Source organism: Lemur catta, chromosome 22, assembly GCF_020740605.2.
Source record: "Lemur catta isolate mLemCat1 chromosome 22, mLemCat1.pri, whole genome shotgun sequence".
Classification (NCBI taxonomy): Eukaryota; Metazoa; Chordata; class Mammalia; order Primates; family Lemuridae; genus Lemur; species Lemur catta.
In genome coordinates, this window is record NC_059149.1 from 29,987,851 (window position 1) to 30,008,910 (window position 21,060).

The 21,060-nt window shown below is 44.7% G+C and overlaps 1 protein-coding gene across 1 annotated transcript in view; it reads left to right on the top strand.

The window, feature by feature from the left end:
* Nucleotides 1-21,060, top strand: part of CSMD1 (CUB and Sushi multiple domains 1) — a 1,229,803-nt gene that overhangs the window by 880,611 nt on the left and 328,132 nt on the right. The window contains exon 7 of the mRNA XM_045535313.1: nucleotides 7,625-7,702. Within this exon, the coding sequence (XP_045391269.1) occupies nucleotides 7,625-7,702 (78 nt within the window). The remainder of the gene's footprint in view (nucleotides 1-7,624; nucleotides 7,703-21,060) is intronic.

Consider the following 21,060-nt stretch of genomic DNA (forward strand, 5'->3'; position numbering starts at 1 on the left):
TTATGAAACTTCAGTGCTGTTGCCTTTGTTTTTCTTCAAATGCTTGCTTCCCCAAATTGAAGCTACCTACATTCTCATCCCTTGCAACTGTTCCGTTAAGTTATTGACACATCTCTCTACCTGTAAAACACATAGTAACCCCACTGCCTTACACTGGCTCTGGGAGGGTTTTGGTGTCAGGAGTGAGGGAGGAGGAAGGCGCTGGATGCCCCCGTGGCAGGTGTGTGCACCTGTGCACCCCCCGTCCCCCCAGACTGCCGGCTTCCAGACAGGGCTCTCCATTCTCTGCTATCTTCTTTAGCACCTCTCAGAAAATCCCCTGCAATAATTTCTCAAAGATGGCTTATGACAGTGGCTCATTGAGAGATAAATTTTATTATTCCCATGTAAAGAATTTACAATTCTGTCCCTTTATTTTTCACCACATTAACTTTGATTTAATATGTCATTTAATGAAATTAATGAAGCCTTTCCAAAAGCATTGGGGGGAAAACAGCAAAATAATGGTATTTACAAAATTGGAATAATTAAAGTAAAAGGGGGAAAAGAGGAGGAAAAGTGTGAACTGAAAACACCATCCTAATTTAGAAATGAAAAGATTCTCAGCGTGTGCGTCTCCTCGTGCCATGCCCTGGGATGCTCTCAGTGGCCTTGTTGGTGGCTGATGCCACAGTGATGAACTCGGCCCTGTGAGGGTCAGTCACCGTCCTGGCGTTCTGTGGTGCAGCCCTGCTGAGTCGTCTCCCAGGACTGGTCACAAAAAGCTGGGCTAGAGCTGTTGTCGAGTCAGTTTCCATCTGTCCTCACTACTGAAAATCTACAACCCTGGTACCCGCTTGCACACACGCACGTACGTGCCCACTCAGTCCAGATCCTGGGGGGCATTGCTGCTCACAAAAGGAGAAAAAAGATCGGATTTGGAAGTTTCACAAACGAAGTCACATGTGTTTGAAAACTGTGCGGAGGCTAGAGAAAGAAATGGGTGTTTTGGTACAGCCTGCTCCTCCGTGATTCCAAGGCACAACCGTCAGATAATCACGTCTGGAGCCACTGCGAACAGCGTCGGAAGGCTTTGCAGCTTTGCTGCACTCAGTAAACCTCCCGGGGTTCGCTTACATGCCTGTGGCCAGGTACCGTTTGAGCCTCCCCAGGGGTCGTGGAAGAGAAACACAGTTGTTATTTTCGTGAAAGAATAAAGACTTTGGCCACCAATACTGTGGGCTTTCTCCCGCTGTGAGATGCCATTCCTGCCTGAGAGGGTCAGCCGCCCGTGAATGCGGGACACTGGTTAGGGGCAACAAAGGGTTACGGTAGCAGGAAAGGAATGGTTGTCGTTGAATGTCATGTTAACTGGTCTGACAGGACACAGGTGCCACAGTGAGGTGCTTCCACACACAGCTCGCACCGAGGGGGCTGGGGGCGAACAGCGTCTGCTATTCCCACGAGGGGAGGCAGAAGTGGGTCCAGGTGTTGCCAATGGGATGTTGCGGTAGCTTCCCTTTGTCTCACTCTCCTCCCTTTCTTCTTCCGTAAATTGTAGTGATTTACCAAATGACAAGCACATGACAATTTCCCGCCTGTTGGAGCTGAGGATGACAAGACGTGGTCCTAATTCCGTGGGGACAGTCCTCAGGGAGTTTACATTTCCGTCCCCAGCCTCCTGCATGTAGTGACCTTTCAGGGGAAAATCTGGGGGAGGAGTTGCATTAATACTCCACGTTGGACCCCATCGGGACCTGCGAAGTTTTCCTTTTCGTGCAGTACTTCCATCTGTGTGGCCTCTGTTAGTTATCTGACCTCTCTGTTGCTCGCTTTTTTACTGCCAGTGATTGTAGTAATGGCATTAATCTTACATTTGGAGGAACTAAATGGAATATATACAGAGCATTTTGCATAGTGTCAAGCACATCATAATTTTTTAAAATTAGTATTCTTATCAATAATACAATAATGGTAATGTTTCATTAGCTGTTGGCCATACTTCTATTGGCTGTGTGACAGTGGAGTCACACGGGAAGTTCAGCTGTATGGCGATAGACAATAAAACATCCGATGGCAGCACGCAGCCTGGTCAAGGAGGAGCAGCCAGTGAATTAGGGGGAAAACCGAGAGAAGGAAACTGAGGATTTCCTGGAAGCTCAGGGCAGGAAGGGAGGAAGTGGAGACTGGGTCGTAGTGCGGAGGGGAGCGGGGAACTGACCAAGAGATTAGCAACAGGGACAACAGGGACGCTACAACAGCCCGGAGTCCAGCGAGACTGGGGAGAGATGCGCATAGAAACCTATGACGAGTTTCCTTCCCACCTGCCCAGGAGAGTGAAGGGACAGTGGTAGCTGTGAGAGGAAGGTGGATCTGAAACGTTTCTGCACGTCTGCTTGCCTGCCTGCCTGCCTTTAAAAATATATATATTTGCTTTGTCCTAGTTTATTAAGATGCAAAGGAACAGCATCGTTGTGTAATAATTGGGTTAATCAAGCAAAAAAAGAAAAAAATGATTATGCAGAAGAGGAAAAAAAATGACAGAACCATGTTTTTGAAGTGAGGAGTTTGGGGCAGATCTGGGGCTCTGGTGTTAGGCTGGCGATGGCCCCCCCACACGTGCTAGGAGCCACCGTGGGGCGTATGTTTGTGTTAACGTTTACTGTGTGTCAGGAATTGCACACTGATAATAAGCAGAGACATGAAACTGGGCCAATACTTAGGAATTTAACGGGTGTCAGGTTGTTCAATATGGAGGTACTTTGATAGTTTTTAAAAAATTTAAACATGTTTAAAATACAAGGTGATCTGAATTTTGATGACTCGTCATTAATATAACACAATAAAATTTAATGAACAAAAGTTAAACAACTGGGGGTATGCAATTGGATCTGCTAAGGAAATAATTGAATATGTTGAAAGCAGTTCTGAATTCTACTTGAAAGCAATTCATAAAAGAATATGATGAAAATGCTCCTAGAAAAAAAAATGTGAGTTCTGTAATAAGTAAATAATCAAAATTCCTCAAGGCATATTAGATTCAGAACATTTATTTTTTTTTCTTAAAATGAAAAATATTGACAATAGTCTTTGAGATAATTGAAAACATGTTTAGTTTTTATTTTCCAATAATAAAGGAGACAGAAAATGGTCCAAAATAAACCATGAGCCATACAAAAATCTGAATAATGTCATTTTCCCCAATATAAGAATAAGCTCACATAGATAATGATATTTTAAGCAAATCATATTTGCTGTGATAATATAAAAGGAAAGCATAAATATCAAACAATTAGTAGCTTATGGAAGGTAATTGCTTGCTTACCAAATTTAATGGAAAACTATTGATGAAATAATTGTAAGACAAGTTAGAGAACAAGAACATTTCTGGAACAAAAACATTTCTAACAATAAGGGAGCCCAGTAGATTCATTTGTATATGTTATATCCTTATATTTTATATTATATATTTGATATGTAGAGCTATATATTTTATTACACACACGCATCTGTATATTGAGCCCTTGCTATTATTGCAAAATAATCAATAGTAATGAACATCCTTTCGGTGTGCCACTTAAATGGAATTTGTTAGCTTGGTTAGGCATTGATAAAATTATGATAATCCTCTGAGTTAAAGTCTAATAAACAGGGTTTAAATTTATAACCCATTTATTTCAAACCCTGAATTCTTCAGATTTGGTCCATGTACATGAAACAGTTTCCTCTGTGGTTTGTGAGGTTTTTCAATGCCTTCTGTCCTCATATTCAGTAAAGGGAATTTGTTTGAAACAATGTTGCCTTTTGTTTGTTTATGCGGGATTATCTGAGCTCGCATTACAGGCAAAGCATCCTTTTAGACGCAGGCAGGTCTGGGGGCACTAGGAGCAGAGGACAGACCTGGTTTCCTGAGAGAGGTCTTAGGAGCACAGTGGACCCCCGGGAGGGTCCGGTCTGGCTGCTGCGCTAAAAAGAATAACAAAACCGCGTGTCATTCAGTGTAGCAATGGTTTCCTCACTTCTTCAAACTACCTAAGCAAGTGCCTTTGAAGGTAACCACTGAGAGATTATAGCGACAGCAGCTGATGCAGAAAAAAGGGAGGAAAAAAATAAATGAAACAAAATTATATATATATGTATGTGTGTATATATATATCTATATATACCTTATGTATAGCTATTACTGTGATTTTCAATCTTTTCTACCATTAATCTGAATGTTTCCCCCATAAATTTTCATCTTCCTAAATGTTGTTATAAGAAAGGGGATTGATCCTATCTATTTGAGGTTTTTGTTTGGGGATTTTTATTTGTTTTTTACCTCATATGCTTGTCTATTTGTGGTGAGAACACTTAAAATCAACTCTTAGCAATTTTCAAGTACTCAGTACCTGGCCATCAGCTGCAGTTACTGTGTTGCACAGTAGATCCCTCCTGTCCAGCTGAAACTGTATCCTTTGACCAACGTCTCCCAATCCTTCCCCAGCCCCTGCTGGCCACAATCTATCTGAAACTGTTGAATCTGAATTGCTGAGGAATCATGTTAGCCAAGATAGACCAGGAGTCTCAGTCTCTAACTTTACCAAGTAGCGAATGCCCTTTTCTGCCAACGGAACAAAACTAATGAACAGAAAACAAAACAAAATAGACTCAAAACCCAAACTAGGTAACTGCTGAGATAGGAAGCTTGAAGGCCAAGCCTAGCTGCAGAGGTGGTGATTTAGTAACCTGAGATTAGACACAACAATTAGCATTTTTGTCAATCACAAGGGCTTTTTATTGTTCAGTTTAAGTTTTGACACTAAATGGCTAAACACTTGAATTCGTAGGAAAGTGCAGGTTATTGGAAGAATTTGCCGGGTGACTTATCTTTCTCCTGTGTTGCCTCTCTCTCTCCTTTCTTTGCAAATGGAAATCTCTCTGCCCAGCCCTGAGGGAAGTTGGAGGGAGGAGGAAGAGGCGGAGGAGGAGGAGGTTTCTGGATGGAGGAAAAGAGGAGCCCCAGAGGGGCGAGGAGAGGACAGAGCCAGAGACAGGTGGAGCGAGGACACACAAGTCACCTTCCTTTTCGTACAACCCTGCCAGGAATCAGAGCTGTCTAATAAGAGAACGTAATAACTTGAAACAAATTAGAACTCAGTGGAGCAGACAGTCTACAGCAGTATAACACCATCTTATTGAAAAGTAATAAATATATAAATAAAAATATCCCAGGTGGAAATTTAGCTTTACAGAGCTCCAGACACTCATTTGCAAAATTATGGACTGTATTAGCTCGTCGTACTCTCAGATAGGTCCTGTGTATTCAGACACCTTTATCACCCCCCGAAGGCTACTCAGTTTTCCTTTTTATTTTCTGAGTGGATCGAGTTCTGCTTGTTTTATCTGTTTGTGTTGGGTGACATTTGCTTTGAATTTTATGTTCTTTATCATCTCCCATCGATTGTCCTGTGTGTTATTTATTGGGTATCCACGGCATCTCTCCCGAGTGAGTCCGAGATAAAGTTATTTCAGACAGTGTGGACGATGGCAGACACACATCGGGGCATTTCCCATTTCAAACTAAACCATTATCCAGGGGAGATCTTACGGGGACAGCCAAGCGTGCCGCCAACAGGACTGCAGCAGCGCGAGCAGATTCTAGATCTCATTTCCCCTCTTCTGTGTTGTTTATTGTCACAGCAAAGAGATAAGGGTGAGGGAAAACAGCGTGAAGAGTCAGTGGAGAAAGAAGAAAGATGCCAGGTGCCTCCGTTGGGGTGTGTGCATGTCAATCTCTGAGTGCACCTTGGTGTGCAGGACGCTCACGAGGGAGCAGCCTGTGGGGTCCCCACCAAGGAGGGGGGTCCAACAGAGCCTCGGCGACCGCGGGGTGCTTGGGGCTGCAGTCACAGTGCAAGTGGCCTCTCTCTTTGGTCTTCTATTTCCAGAAGGACCTGGGTGAGGGGCTGTCTGTGGCTGCCCATGCTCTGCCCAGCCCTTCCCTGGGGGGGTCTGACTGGCCCGGCTCCCTCTCCCCCTTGTGAGCAGGGTGGTTTTTAATTTAAAGCTTGTTTTCTACAAAGGATGTAGGAAATGGGAGTAAATCAGCTTTCATTCTATTATCTCAGAAAGAAAAGCTAAATTAAAAGTATCAATAGCTAGTCCTTTCACTTTAGTGACAGGTGATTTTTGTGCCTACTTGGTCTTACTTATGTAGGAATAATCCACGAATTTAATCTGACCATGGCTAAAAGTCGTGTTTCCTGCTCTGATGCTCAGAGCCCAACTTGGGATTCCCGGGAGGGGGCTGCGCCTTCACTCTGAGCCAGGGCCGGGCTGGGCTGAGGGTGGGCTTTGTCTGGGGTCCTGCTTTCTTGTACTAAAATAGTGCCACCACATGAACACATGTTTGACTGCGTGGCTCTGCTTATGCATGAATTTTTAAAAATAAATATGTTGAAATATTTTTTGGAGTTTAGAGACGATTTAAAAAAAATTAAAATGAACTGTATACCCTAGAAATATATATGTAGAAAAGAAAAAGACAAAGAAAAAGAAGTCTGTCCTCAGGGGAAGGTCAGCGTTTGTGTCCTGGCCAGGCCTTCAACTGATTGGACGTGGCCCACCCACATGGGCAGGGCCCTCAGCCTCGCCCTGTTTGCTCGTTTAAATGTCATCTCAGCCCCTCACAGACACGCCCAGAATCACATCTGACCAAATATCGGAGCCCCTTGTGGCCCAGCCAGGTTCACACGTAGAACTCACCATGTCACCTGGGTTACAGATACGCGAACAGGCTCAGAGTTAAGTAACTCACCCAGGCCCCGTAGCTACCAAGTCGCAAGCAAAGATTCGAACCCGCATCTGCCTGCTGCCAGCGACTCTCAGTCCAGCCTCACCTTGGACGCCAGACATGTCTCCACAGGCACTTAATAAAGCCAAGTGTCAGGTTTCTTAGAGAATCAGATCATGCTCTATTTTCTTGTCACAAAATGCCTCCCTCCCCTTTGTTTTTCTGGAAATGAGTAGAAAAGTGGAGCTTCTTAAAGTGTTTAATGCAGGACCTAGAAAATGAAGAAACTTACTTGAATCTGAGAAGTGTGACATGACAAACCAACACCCTCCGTGCCATTTGTGTCCCCTGTAGCGCGTAACAGTCTGGAAGGACTCTTGTCTCAGCCCTCCCTCCTGCCTCCATCCAGGTCTGTAAACTCTAGGTGATGACATGAATATACGAATAAACAAATGAGCAACTGGTATTTTTATCTAAGATTTTCCATGAGTATAGCAAATTTAGAAAGTCCGTAGTCGCTATGCATAAATAGAGACAGTGATCTGCCCGGACTCTGATGAAATGACAGTGATTTGAGGACCCTCCCATCACCAGCCATAACTAGGGTGGACGTGGACGGTAAACGCAGCACAGGTTGCTTCTACCTTCCGACACGGTTATCATAAGATTCCATCTTGCTGCTCAGTAGCCTCGTGTTAATTATTCACAAGCTCATTTACTCCACTTGCTTTGCATCATTAGCCTTTTGGAGCATGTCCGCTCTCAGGGGTCGGTAGGCGAGCAGTCATGGTGGGAAGTGCGATGAGGATAAAACGTTGTTTTATGATCTCCAGGTTTCGCCTCCTGATGGCTTTATTTTGTTTCTTCCAGTGAAAAAGGCGATCGAGCTGAAGTCGAGAGGCGTCAAGATGCTACCCAGCAAGGACGGCAGCCATAAGAACTCCGTCTGTGAGTCCCTTTCTTTCTGCGTGGGGACGGGGGTGTCGGTTGAAGGGGGGTAGAGGAGAAAACCGGACAGTCAAGGAGGAGTACTTTCATAAACTGCTTTTCCCACTTCTCCCCTTTCATCTTCTCCACGTGCAAAAGCACTGTCTTGGGGAAAGGCGTGCACCGGCTTCACACTTTTGGGCAGGGATGTCGTGTGGATTCCACCTGCCAAACATGCCTCAAATCTGTCTCCGCCCTCGGCCCTCAGGGGTCCCTGTCTGAGGCTGGGCCTTGCCGAGGTCTCCCTTAAATAAATGTCCCACCGTCCAGCGTTTCGATACCAGTGGGTCTCCACTGCAGGGTACGAGCCCCCCGCACGCAGGCCGGGCTGGCCTTTGGAAAGCAAGTCTGGCCCTGCCGTGTGTCTGTGGGACGTGCTCAGTCACCCACTGCCTGGAGAGTGAAGAGGCTTCAGGGCCGGGTCTGCGTCCCCCCAGGGAGAGCCGGGTCTGCAGACCACGCCCTGCTGAGTGCCTGGCACCTGCCCGGCCCGCGGCAGGTACCCGTGCGTGGCCGTGGGGTGTGGGGGGGCATCCTCCACACCTACTGTTCCGGCGTTTTCCTCCCGGCACCCCTTGTAATTGTGCAGCCGTAGGACACCTCGCCACTCTTCAGCCGTGTCATCGTGCTTCTCTGCCAGAAGTGCCCTCCGTCCCTCGGCTGGACGCCGCATCCCATGCGTTTCTTAGAGTCTTGCCGTGACTCCGCGTCTGGCTGCTCCGGCACCATCAGCTCCCCCGGCTCCGTCCGCAGAACCCCGTCCTCTCTCCCCCGTGACGGGCTTTGTGTCCCCGCAGCCCCTGTGGGTTGGCTTGTCCCCGTACGTGGGGATCTGCAGGCTCCGTGGACACTCCACGTGGGGTCACGCCCAGTGTGGCCCTTGCCCTGCGTCAGGCTCTTTCTAGGACTTTCCACCTGCTGGGGGCCTCTCCGACTCGTCCCTAGTGGCTCCGCTTGTGTCCTCACCGCCCGCGCGGGGTGCGCCCTACCCGGTATTTCGGGCTCTGCGTCTCATTCGCTCCCGCTGCGCGGCGGCTGCTGGAGGGGGTCGCAGGCGGGCGGACACCCGGCCGTCTGCAGGTCTGTTGACTCTGTTTCCGCCTGTGGACTGCGCTGGCTTCCTGCATGGGCTGTATCTGTGATAAATATTCCACCAAAACAAACAGGTACACACAAACGATAGAAATCCTTTGAAAATCACACTGTGGACTGGCCTACTTCTGCTTTCTCAGCATGGCCATTTAGGGTTTCCTGGCAGTTGTCTGTGTGAGGACAGCCCGTTGCCTGCACCGTGTCCCCGTCCTGTGTCACTTGGGGAGGACAGGGAGGTAGACTCACCTCCCGGGGTGTCGGCTCCAGACACACGTGGGACCCACGCTGGTCGGTGGGTCCCTTCCCCCCCCACCAAAATCTATCTTTAAATGTTTTCCTTATGCTTTCTGTTTAGCAGTCATGGCCAATAACCTTCAAATGAAATTAGACTAAAAAAGAGTGGAAACAACTGAAGAAGGAAACAGGTGAAGGAAAGAGGAAGGAAGAAAGGGTTTTTTTGACTTTTTAAATAAAAGTTTAATATTTTGTTCTTATTAGCTTTTAGTCCAGAATGTCCTAGAGTGGGAGATACAGTATTTACGATAATTTTGCGAGTGATTTTACGTTCGTGGTTAAAAACCCTGCAAAAATGACCTGAGGCTCAGTGTGGAACTGCATGCCAGCTGCAGCCCTTCCGTTCAATCTATATGAGGCCGACGCCAGGTGGGCTGGACATCAGATTGATCAGTAAGTGCTTCCTGGAGGGAAGGACGTAGGATTAGAAGTGAGGGAGACAAGGATTCCACAGCTGTACAAGCACATACCTTATTCAAGTTTCATCCCTCACAAAATTAACATAGTAACCGTGTTTATAGGGTTGTCATGCAGATAAACTGAGATAGTTGTTAAATTGCCTGTTCCGGCTAAGACCCGCAGTGGGTGGCCTGTAAACCATGCCCTTAGGAGCTTGTCCACACATAGGCAGGGAGGAGTGACCAGCGTCACCGGTAACTGAAGCGAGAGTTACTGGCCCGGGGACCCTGCTTTGTGGCTGAGGTGAGATGAGGCAGCTGCACGCGCCTCCTGAATCCCAGGCTAATCGCGGGAGACGGGGCCCATCCAGGGAACATTCCAGAGCGTCCAGAGCACATTCAGGTCTCCCGTGACCAGCACCCTGTGTTTGGTTCTGGCTCCTTGTGGAGCCGTGGCCGAGAGGCTGCACGTGGAAGTTACCGGCATTCCTTATGTGAAACCCCACGGGATCCCCATCGCTGGCATCAGGATTTCATCCCGTATCTGCAGGGGCTGGATGCCGCTGCCTTCACGAGGGGCCTTATTCTTTTCCAACCACTCAATAAACTTCAGTGTCTACAATTCGGCTTCATCCCAAGAGCTGGGTTTCTCTTCCAGACCAGCCCCTGATATTCCAGATTAAATCCAAGCACACAGTCTCTCTTGCACAAGTTATGTGATTGTTCCTCCAGTGAAGGGTTTTGCTGTGGATATGACAGAATTTTCAGGATAAATGCCCAGCGTGGGGTCTGCTACGGCCACACGGTGCCCGCTGGTTACCCGTCTTAGGATTTCTCTGGCTGTGAGCGCGACATATGCTCTGGTGGGCGGCTCTCTGCTCCGTCCTCGAGGGTAGAGCATGCAGCCGCGGCAGCCGTGAGTCCCCCTTTCCCGGCGGGGTGTGGGGCTGTCCCCAAGGCTGACTCCTGAAGGCAGGACAAGAGTGGCCGCAAGGACAGCTCTCTCCGGGGGGGCTGGTGTTCTGTGAGGGGGAGGCACCAACGTGAGGCTGAGTGACAGAGGCCAGAGAGGGGTTCCAGCTCTTCTGTACGGCGAGGGCAGCTCGCTGCATTAACCCTTAGGATGAGAAGATTTAGAAGTTCCTTTTTCCATCAGTTTGTAATCAGTAATGTTTTCAGGAAAAAAAAAAAAGACCATTAAGATATTAAATGTGTATAATGTTCTACATTTCTAGTTATTTTAAGCTTGGAAAAATTGCAACATAAACAGGCCACACTATGCCACAGAAAGAGCTTCTGAAATAAACTTGCTAAGTACCCCGTCCTTGACCTTCTTTGCACCCTTGAGTGACTGGGGCGAGGAGGTAGTCTTTATTCTGAGATTAGAGCATTTCAGGATCAAGAGATTATGAAATTGCCACTCTGTGTGTTTTAACGATGGCAACAGTAGATGCAGTTTCTTCTTCTTCTGAGCATTCTGCTTTGCAGAATCCAATTTTAGCAACACACTCAATGTGAGGATTACGAGGCCAGATAATCTGCCTGTGCCCTTCTGACTCCTAAATACAAGACTCTGGAGGGAACAGGATACCTGACCACCTTGGTTGTTATTTTCAAGCTAGAGATTTTTCCCTCCCACATAAAGTTAGAGACGAATGACTTTACAGTTCTGTATTGATCGTGTAACTTGCTGGGGTGAATCGACGCTGCCGCCTCCTGCTTGTTGAGCATTTGCAGCCGCAACGGTTGATACGGTTGATACCCGACGAGGATGGGGCGGTTGGTACAGAATCATGACTTAACATAAAGCTGAATTTAAAAAAAAATGTGGGAAAATTGAGCAATACAATGCATTGTTGTATAAACCCTTGGGGAAAATATCAATGGATCGTTATGAACTAAATGCCCCGAGTATTCTCCTACATGCAACCATCAACGTTCACCTCCTTGCCCTGTGTCAGTCGATTCCTCCCTGCCTGGACAGGGAGCTGAGGCAAAGCGGAGCGGTCCCCACCCCCGAGTTCCAACAGACAGTCTGTCAGGGAAAAGCACCTGATCGGATGGGTCTGTTGTGACAGTGCATGGAGCTTCCCTTTTCCTTTGGTTTTCTTGGGCTCCAGCATAATTATCTGGAAGGGCAGATTTTAAACCTTGTGCCTCTGTTTGTAGAACTCGCTGCAAAGTGGTGTCCCAACTACTGTTTACACTTAATGATATAATCATGACTACAGATTGTGTTATCTCTTAAAAATGGCATCCCTGTTTGAGCTGCTTTCTGAAATGCACCTGTGTAAGAGCTCTTTCCGCTGGCCTTGGGCATGCTGCATTTATCCACTTATCACTGCAATTGTTATATTCGCAGTTTTAGTTGTCTTAAGTTTGGAATAACTTATGAGCAAGTAAATTATACCAGAGGGTAATATTCTCTTTGTGTTTAAATTCCAATGTGCTAAAAAAAAAGGTTTAATTTTTTAATGTCTTGCATAGTTTCTTGCCCTCACATCAGCCTCTAAGTGTAGCATCCTAATCACAGCAAGGAGGCTCAGCCCAGGGAAGACGCTAGCATCTATCCATTTTCTGAGGTCTGAGGAAGTTAAGAGAAAGGAAAAAAGAAACCATAAATTCTCATTAATAGGATCACAATGGGAAACTTTAAAAAAGCAAAGCACCCCAATGTTTTTTATGGTTTAGTTAGTTGTTCCTACGTGATCCACTTCCAGAACAGAATGAGGCAGATTGCATTTATTATCCAGGATTCTGTCCTGAATTCCGGACTCTGGGACCCACCTGCCAGCCAGGATTCGCACACAGTGTCTAACAGGCGTGTCCCACACTCTCACCTGTCTCACAAAGAGGCCATGACTTCCCACCGGTCAGTCCCTGGACCTCACGCCACCCCGTCTCCAGCCCACCAGCCAGCCCTGCTCTCTCCCAACGGGCATCCAAAGCCCGTGCGTTTAGCAGTCACATGTTGGGAAAAGTTTGGGACTGTCAGGAAGGTCCCCAACATGCATTCCTTCCTTAGGAGAAACTAGTCTACTGGAGTTTCAGATCACTGGTCAACACTGGTCAGATAATTGTGAATATGTGTTACACAAAGTGTGTTGTCATAAAGGCAGCAACATTGATGATTGAGTAAAAATGGAAATTTATTATTCTTTCAAAAGATTAGCAGAAAAACCCACGAAATATGGGAAGCCCCAGAAACAGGGGATGCAAGGCCAGGTGACAGCAGGTGCCAGGCAAGACAAGTGGCCCAGGGCTCCTCACGGGACCTTGTCCACGGCTGGGACGGAAGATTCACAGATGTGTCCTAGGCGTTGCTTAAGAGAAGATCCTGCCTGTGCGTTCACACGTGCTCTGTGAAAGAGGCACAAATAATTAATTTATCCATGTCAATGAAACACAGTAGTCTTAGAGTCATCACACCTACTGCATGGAAGGAAACGTTAAAACTATGAGAAATTACTTTATTTTCTACTTTCTCTCAAGAGGTGGTGGCTGTCGGTAATAAAAACTCACTGTCCCTCTGAATTCCGTGCTCCAGTCAGTTGGGAAACACCCCATAACGCACTCAATCCCCCCACGGCACTGCTGAGGGGTCCCCTTGTTACCGAATCGGTGACCGGGGCGGGCTCGCTCCTAGGACGGTCCTGTGAAGACCTGGATACAGCGCAGCCCGGCCACTGCACAGAGCGCCTGCCCCAACTCGGAGCGACGTGGGTGTGCATGTGAGGGGTGGGTGCAGGAAAGTGGGGGGCTGGCTTGACATCCAGCCAGCCCAGGGAGCAGGACTGGGACACATCCCCTGCCCTGGCCAGCTGGAAATGACGCTTGTGTCGCTTCAAGCTCTGAAACTTTTTTCCAGAAATTATTTCTAACTGGCATTTCCATCCGGCCATAATATCCCAGGTAACTGGATACATTTTTGTTCTATGAATCCCCATGTGAATAATCTTCAGTAACAGACACGATCTGCTTTACCCATCTACAAAAAAAAAAAAAAAAAAAAGATAAATTTTGTTCCATAATAATATTGTTAAAGATACTAAGCTTGCTATTAATTTGCCAGAAATGCCTCTCATCACAGGGCTTGTTTGGGGACGTTATTGTGGTCGAGTGCCGAGTGATTTGTCTTCGTGGGGCAGACTGAGCGATCTGTCGTCCCGCTACGGAGACAGGCGTGTGCCTGCCGTTCCACGTGCCCGATCCCGGGCACCGCGTGCGCTAGATCTCGCTTCAAAGCAGATTTTGACAGTACGGAAAATAATAGCCCCATTAACCTCTAACAGTTGTATAAAGGTTTAATAAAACAAGAGGGATAATTGCCCTAATCTACTTTGTTCCGTCATAAAAATGTAATAATTCGGAGTCTTGCAATTGTTAAAGATCCTTGTTTTCTTAACAAAGATCCAACCCCACGTAGCACGAACATACTAGATTGTATAAATTGCTTCATAAATCAGGTAAGTAAATTATGCTTGCCGTTTCTAAATAGGCCTTTGTCACTGCGGGAGCTAAAATATCTTTTAAAATGCTTTGGGAAATCTTGCTGTGAAGGGGATTGCTGTCTGGATGCGTTTGGGGAGAAAAGGATCACTGGTGACTAGAGGCAAAGCGAGGTGGTTCATCAATTATTTAACATACCATTTGCATAATATAATTTTTTAAATAACCAGGGAAAAAAAAAGGATCTGTTCAAACACTTAAAACAAGATGTCAGCTGACTGGATTTAGATGGTTAAATTGAATTGTAACCCTGGCAGGAAGTAAATGCTTTCTAAATGGTTTAGCATACAATTATGGAGTATAATTGAATAAGTAAAGGGAACAACTCACTTTGCAAAAATGACTAAAAAGTGCATCCTTTTACTTCAAACAGTGACTGGGAAACAATCTAGAGATCAGGCCGGACCTGAAAAAAAACAACATAGATTTTAGCGTTTCCTATCACTTATTATGTTTTTTTAGAAGCTCAATGTATCACATGAATTTTCATCAGATTTTATAAAAATAAAATAACTTACACAGTCCCTCTGCAGTCGTCCTATATAATTGGGTGAGAAAAACTCTGAAGCTCTGGCGGAGTGTGGGATTACTGGCATTTGGTGTCAATGCAGTCAAGCTAATCCCAGCAGCCGTCAGAAGTGGGAACTGGCGGGTTGTTATAATTAAATCATCTGGCATGATCCGGTGTTTGTTAGAGAAACTTCAGTCCGCAGCTCTGCAGACCGGACTAATTCCTCGCTGGGGCTCCTCTCTCAGCTAAGTTAAAGCCTCACCTTTATACACGAGGAAGCAGGTAAATTAAGTAACCTCGACAGAAGGACAGATAAGAGTTAAAAATCAAGACGTCCTCAGATTATCAAGGGGAATTCCGGAAAAAAAAAAAAAATACGCATTCCTTAAGCCTCCTCACTTCAATTAAAACACATTTTCAAGGTGTAAGGAGGAAACAGAAAATGTTCTGTTTGCAATTAAATCCTTTCACTGGAGCACGGAGTCCTAGCATTGACGCTGACTTCCGTTCTCCACAGGGAAATCAGTTGGCCCAGACCTGGTAACGTTGCCTCACTGAATAAGGAGTTTCAAGATAAGTGAGCCAGTATTGACCCAGTGGTGATTATTCTGATTATTTATGTTTAATTCTACAGCAAGTGATGGGTGTTCTGTAACATGGGAAATGTAAGGAGAGGCGTAGTTGCTAATGTGGATTTGGGGGAAGAGGAACCACGTTCTGCTCCATGACTGGGAGAGCCCATGACGGGGATGCGGGGTGGTCTCTGGAGATTCAGGGAGGGGCTGGGGAACTGCCTCCCCACCTGCCTCGCAGGAGACCCTGGAAGACCCGCCCCCCTGCCCCGCACCCTACATGGTTTTCAAAATATTTCAAATAATCACCACACTCTCTTTTAAACTTTTTTATGTTGTAATGATTATAGATTCACAGGAAGTTGCAAAACCAAAAATCGACAAGGTCTTGTTTCCTTCATCCCCTTTACCTGAATGGTAACATCTTGTATAAAGATAGGACAGTGTCAAAAACTGGAACATGGATGTTGGAGCAATCCATAGAGCTTATTCAGGTTCCAAGAGTTTTACATGCACCTGTGTGAGAGTGTGTGTGTGTGTGTGTGTGTATGTGTGTGTGTGTGTGTGTGTTTCTCTGAAGCTGTACATGTGTAGACTCCTGTAACCACGGCGGCAATGAGGATACAGAACTGGTCCAGTACCAGATGCTTCTCTATGGCCCCCACCTGTCTACCATTAACCTATTCTCCATCTCCATAATTTTGTTATTTCAAGGACGTCATATAAATGGACTCATGCAATATGTTGCCTTTTGTGATTGGCTTTTTTGCTTAGCACAATTCCCTTGAGATCTATCGTTGTTCCACGAATCAATACTCTTTTTTGTAAATTGGTGCATGGTGTCCCATGGCATGATGTACCACAGTTTGTTTGATCATTGACCCATCCAAACATACTGGCTTTGTGCCCAGTTTTTACTGATTGCAGATGAAATTTCCATAAACATTTCTGTACAGGTTTCGCATAAATGTGTGTTTTCATTTTTGTTGGGTAAATGCCTAGGAATGTAATTGTTAGGTCATATAATATTTACAATGTAATTTCATGAGAAACTGCAAAACCAGTTTTCACAGTGGCTATACCATTTTACCTTCCTACCAACAATATGTGTGTAATCCAATTTCTCAACATCCTCACCAGCATTTGGTGTTATCACAATTTTTTTTTTCATTTTAGCCATTTTAATAGGGGTCTGATAATATCTCATTATGGTCTTCATCTTAATTTTCATTTCCTTAATGGCTAATGGCGTTGAACACTTTTTTATGAGCCCATTGGCTGTGTATATGTCTTCTCCAGTGAAATGTTTCTTCATATATTTTGTAACACTATTTATTTGGATTATTTTTTCTTGTTGATTTTTGAGAATTATTTATATATTCTAACTATTAGCCCTTTGTGGGACATGTTGGTTTGCGAATTTTTCTCCCACTCTGTAGCTTGTCTTTTCATCTTCTTCCAAGGATCTTTGGTAGAACCAATCTCTTGTTTAGCTGATAAATTTCAACCTAAAAAGAAAACATAGATTCCAGTTGCTCTTAGAAGCAGGAAGACCTAGTATCATTGGGCCTGCAGCCTTGCAGAGCAAGCTGCTGAGGAGCGTCTGCCCTAAATGGAAGCGCAACAAACATTCACCAGGACCCATGACCTGGGTGCTGTTTCGGTTTATAGCCCCAATTCTATAGCTCACATGGCTGGTACAGTGTAGGCAAAGCCACAGATAAGGCGTTCTCTTTCATATATCCGTTTTCACAGGAGTTCAAATGAGCCCTATAGAAATAAAGGAATTTAAAATATAGGAATTAAGTTTAATTCAATTCCTGAAGAGTAGAAGACATTCATTTTACAAGTTTCTATTGATTTTATTCAATATACGTGGTCTTTAATTTGGTCCTGTACTTTTAGGATTAAAATGGACCATTCCATTTCCCTTAATGACTCTCTTGCCTTATCTGCAAAATGGAATAGTCTTAAAGTAAATCATTAGGATCATGTAATGATGATGTTTTAATCTTCAAAAATGCTCACTTTCTTTTTACTGATCTGTCCAAATTAATTACCATAGTAATTGAATCAAATGGGATAATGTAATCACAGTAGATGATTATATTTATTTGGTTTAGTATTTGTTGGGTCATATCCCTTGAGTTCAATGCATTTACATTATATCCACAGAGAACAGATGCAGGGATGCACTCAGTAGTAGTTTATGTCAGAGAGGAAAAATAAGTCCTGTTTTAAGATATGTGAGAGTGTATGGCAAGTCAAGGAGATGAGCTGAGATTAACAAATTGAGTAATTAGTGAAGTGCTTTGGAGATGGTGCCATATTTTGCAGGCAATGCATGTTACAATTATTATTGGGATACTTGCAGGGAGTCCAATTTGTTCGTTTAAATTGCCTATTTGATAGTCTGAGAGGCATATGGAATAACAGAAACCATGTGACATCTAAATAAAATACATTCGTTATGTATCTGGGAAAATCATAGCTTTAAGTAAAAATTCAAGATCAGTAATATGCATGAAATTTTTCATCTCCCTCCCTGCAAGAAAATATTGACAGCTTTTTTTTGTGCAAATATACACATGGTATGTCTTCCACTAATCTCTCTGTATGTTTCTGGCATTGGGAGAAATAATCCCATATATTTAAAGTGTACTTTTTGGAAGGGCTAATGTGTCTGTTCTTCTTAAAAAGATAGAAAATAATTAGAAGAATATCAAATGCATTAGGTGAATCTAGCATGTGAAAAATACAATGCTAATTTCTGTGAAATAAAAAAGAATGCTATTTTAAATTTAAAAAGTGTTTTTGCTGACTGATCTATAATCTAAATCCAGTTTACCGTGTATTGAATATCCTTAGAATAGGGTTTAGCTATAATCCTTCCTTCCAACCACACTGTCATTTTATTTAATTTTAGTCACAATTTGCTAGAATCTATTTAAAAATTATTTATAACATATTTTGCCCTAATTTTAGTTTTATGTCACATGCTCTTTATGTTACAATGGCATATTTAAACCTGCCTTAGTTGAATGAATATCCACCATTTCTGGTTTCCACCCCCCTCTGCAATGAAAATGACAAACTAAATTCTCTTCTCTGGATGTTCTTGTAAAATATATCAACATTTTTCTCTAGTACTATCATCCTTCACAATAATAATTTTCTTTTATCTGCCAGAAAACAAAGGAACAAATATTCTATTACTATTCTCTTCCATATCTGTGATAAACTAATTATCATAAGATAAAGCCAGACTTGTATTTCTTAGGATTCTTATATTAATATTCAATCTATTAAGTGGATTAATTAGAGTGTACTTTATTAAAATGAGGCTTAGCATACAGGACAATTTGAGTAATTACTTTTCATTTTTTGTTACTCAGCATTTCTTACGGGGAGTTCAGTATTTTTGGTAAAGGACATCAATTTGCAAATTCAGCATCACAGGACTATAATTTTAATGGGATTAATATCCTTGCCCATGTCCCAGAGTCTTCAAAGGTTTGTTACACCTGTAAGATAAATCTAGTCTTCTGACAGCATCTTAAGGGCCCTCTGCTTTGCAAAGCCTTTCCGCTCCCCGGGTACCTTTGCCCTACACTTCTGCAAGGGTCACACACACACACACACACATGCACACACATGTGCACACACACGCACACACATGCACACACACACACACAGGCATGCACACGACAATGGAATAATGTGGCTGACTTCTATTTTATTTTAATGTGATATTCATTTAATGACATCAGTGCATTTGAGTCATTAAACTACCTATTTAATGGCTTCAAATTTTTCTAGTTTATGAAATAGAAATATTGCTCTTCTTTTTTCTAGAAGTTGAAGTGTCTCATATAACAAGAAAATATTTTAAGGGTGGCTCAGTACCACCGGTGGCAAAGATGAAATCAGCTCAGGGCTGTGTACGGTTCTCAGCCTTCCTACAATTCCCACCTCTCTTAAGAAAAAAAAAAAAAAAAAAAAAACAGGCAAGTGAAAGAATATTTTGAGAATGCAAGTGGTGTTAGCAACACAGTTGACTCGAATCTATTAATGTTAATATAAAAAACACTTGCAGCAACTGGTCGTTTGAAAAGCGCACGATTACAAGCAACCTGTTTGGAAGATGTCCCCCACCTGACTGGGACAGTCACCGCTTCGCCCCACAAGTGGAGAAGCCTGAACCCAACTGCCAGAGTTTACCCATATGCAGAAGAAAGTGTTTCAAATATTTCACCAAAGGCAGGAAAATTTTAAGCTCATGTTTTGATTAAGTTTATTATTCTTTTGTGTTTGTTAAACCAAGAACTCCATCTAGCCACCCACCCCACCGCGTTAAAATATTATCTATAGGTCAGTACTTGCTGATGACATCGCATAACCTCTTTATGCCTCTTTATTGCTTCATTTATGTGATTATTTGCCACTTCAATCTTCATCCACGTCCCTGTGAAATGCTGGGGAAGATGCCTGGCTGAGAACTGGTCTTTCTGAGCTGACCAGGTTGGAATCATGGCGCCTCCACTGATCAGATTACGGCTTTGCCAGACTCAGTCCATGCCTCCAGCCTCGACTGTATTTCTGGCTTGTTTTTCCGTCCTTCAGAAGGAGGTCATTACCATGCTCACCTCACGGCTGGCGGGAGGATTCGAGGAAGTGACTCAAGCCGGCCGTTTAGAACCAAGCCGCCTCGTAGCGACACTAAATGCTACCAGTTGGCAGAGGAACAGCGAGCCGGGCCTTCCTTAGGGGATGTCAGAGACGCAGTCGACGGGGAAACAGCCCCCTGAGTAGAAGAAAATGGAAACGGTGTATCAGAGTGAGAGTACAACGCTAGTCTGTGTTCAGGCCTCTCTCTGCATCCGTCCATAGCTACTTCCCAACACCCTTCTCCTGTCTTCACTCCCTGAACATTGTCGCGGAGACTGGCACTTCAGGTGGCCTAGGCCAGTGTGGCATGTGAGAAGGACAATACAGGAGTTAACTGGATCACCCGGGTGGCTCAGTCCAGTGTTAGGCACAGCCCCTGGCACTGCGTGGCCTAGAAGGTGCAGAGGGGCAATTGCTCCGCGCTCACAGTTGGCTCCTGTCCCCAAGCGACAGACACAGATCTGCTCCTGTCTGGGTGGAAAACGCATATGGACCCAGTGAGCAGAACTCTCTTTTTCTCTCTCGAGAGTCTGAAGTGGAGCAAAGATCGAGTGTTTTCACAGGCTGGACTCGGCCGTTACTCAAGGCCCTGCTGTCTTCACGACGGTCGAGTGTTTCCAAGGCCACCGGCGGTACGTGGAGTGGCCGGGATCAGGCAGCCGCGGCCCCAGCGTGTGGCTTTCAGCACAAATGAGCGAGGACAAGGTGCTCAGTACCCGCTGACATCTTCAAAGGGACACCTCAGAGAGCAGTTTATTGAAACCGGAAGGAAAAATAGCCTTTCAAAGGTGAATATCCAGAAGAAAAGTAGAGAAAATAAAAACAGAGCAAATGCCTTTTGTAAATAGACCTCCTTGTTTGTCACTTTCTCGCTAACGGGTCTCTTTTCGTATTGTATTTGAAAGGCAAGTTTCATCACCTAAAATTAGAAATGCAGAGTTGAGTGTCCTTTTCGACATGCTTTCCTGTCCCACCACGTGCTCTGAGAGAGAAGGAAGAGTCTTTCCCAACCTGCCAACGAGGGGCAGGTATTTTCTTCACCCATCACACGTGGGGTAACTGTCGTCTTCATTGTCCAGACTGTAACTTTGTTTTGTTTTGTTTTGCTCTGGTACAAATGCTAAGCTGGCCTTACCAACAGAAGGTCTACATGGGACTTCCCTGGGCAAACCAGGATAGAAGGTCACCTTCTAGGAGCTGCAAAGAGGTGCTTTCAAGAGTAAATTCACAACTAACGGGCGTAGACCTCACTGTCCGGGGGATGGGCATGCTGTA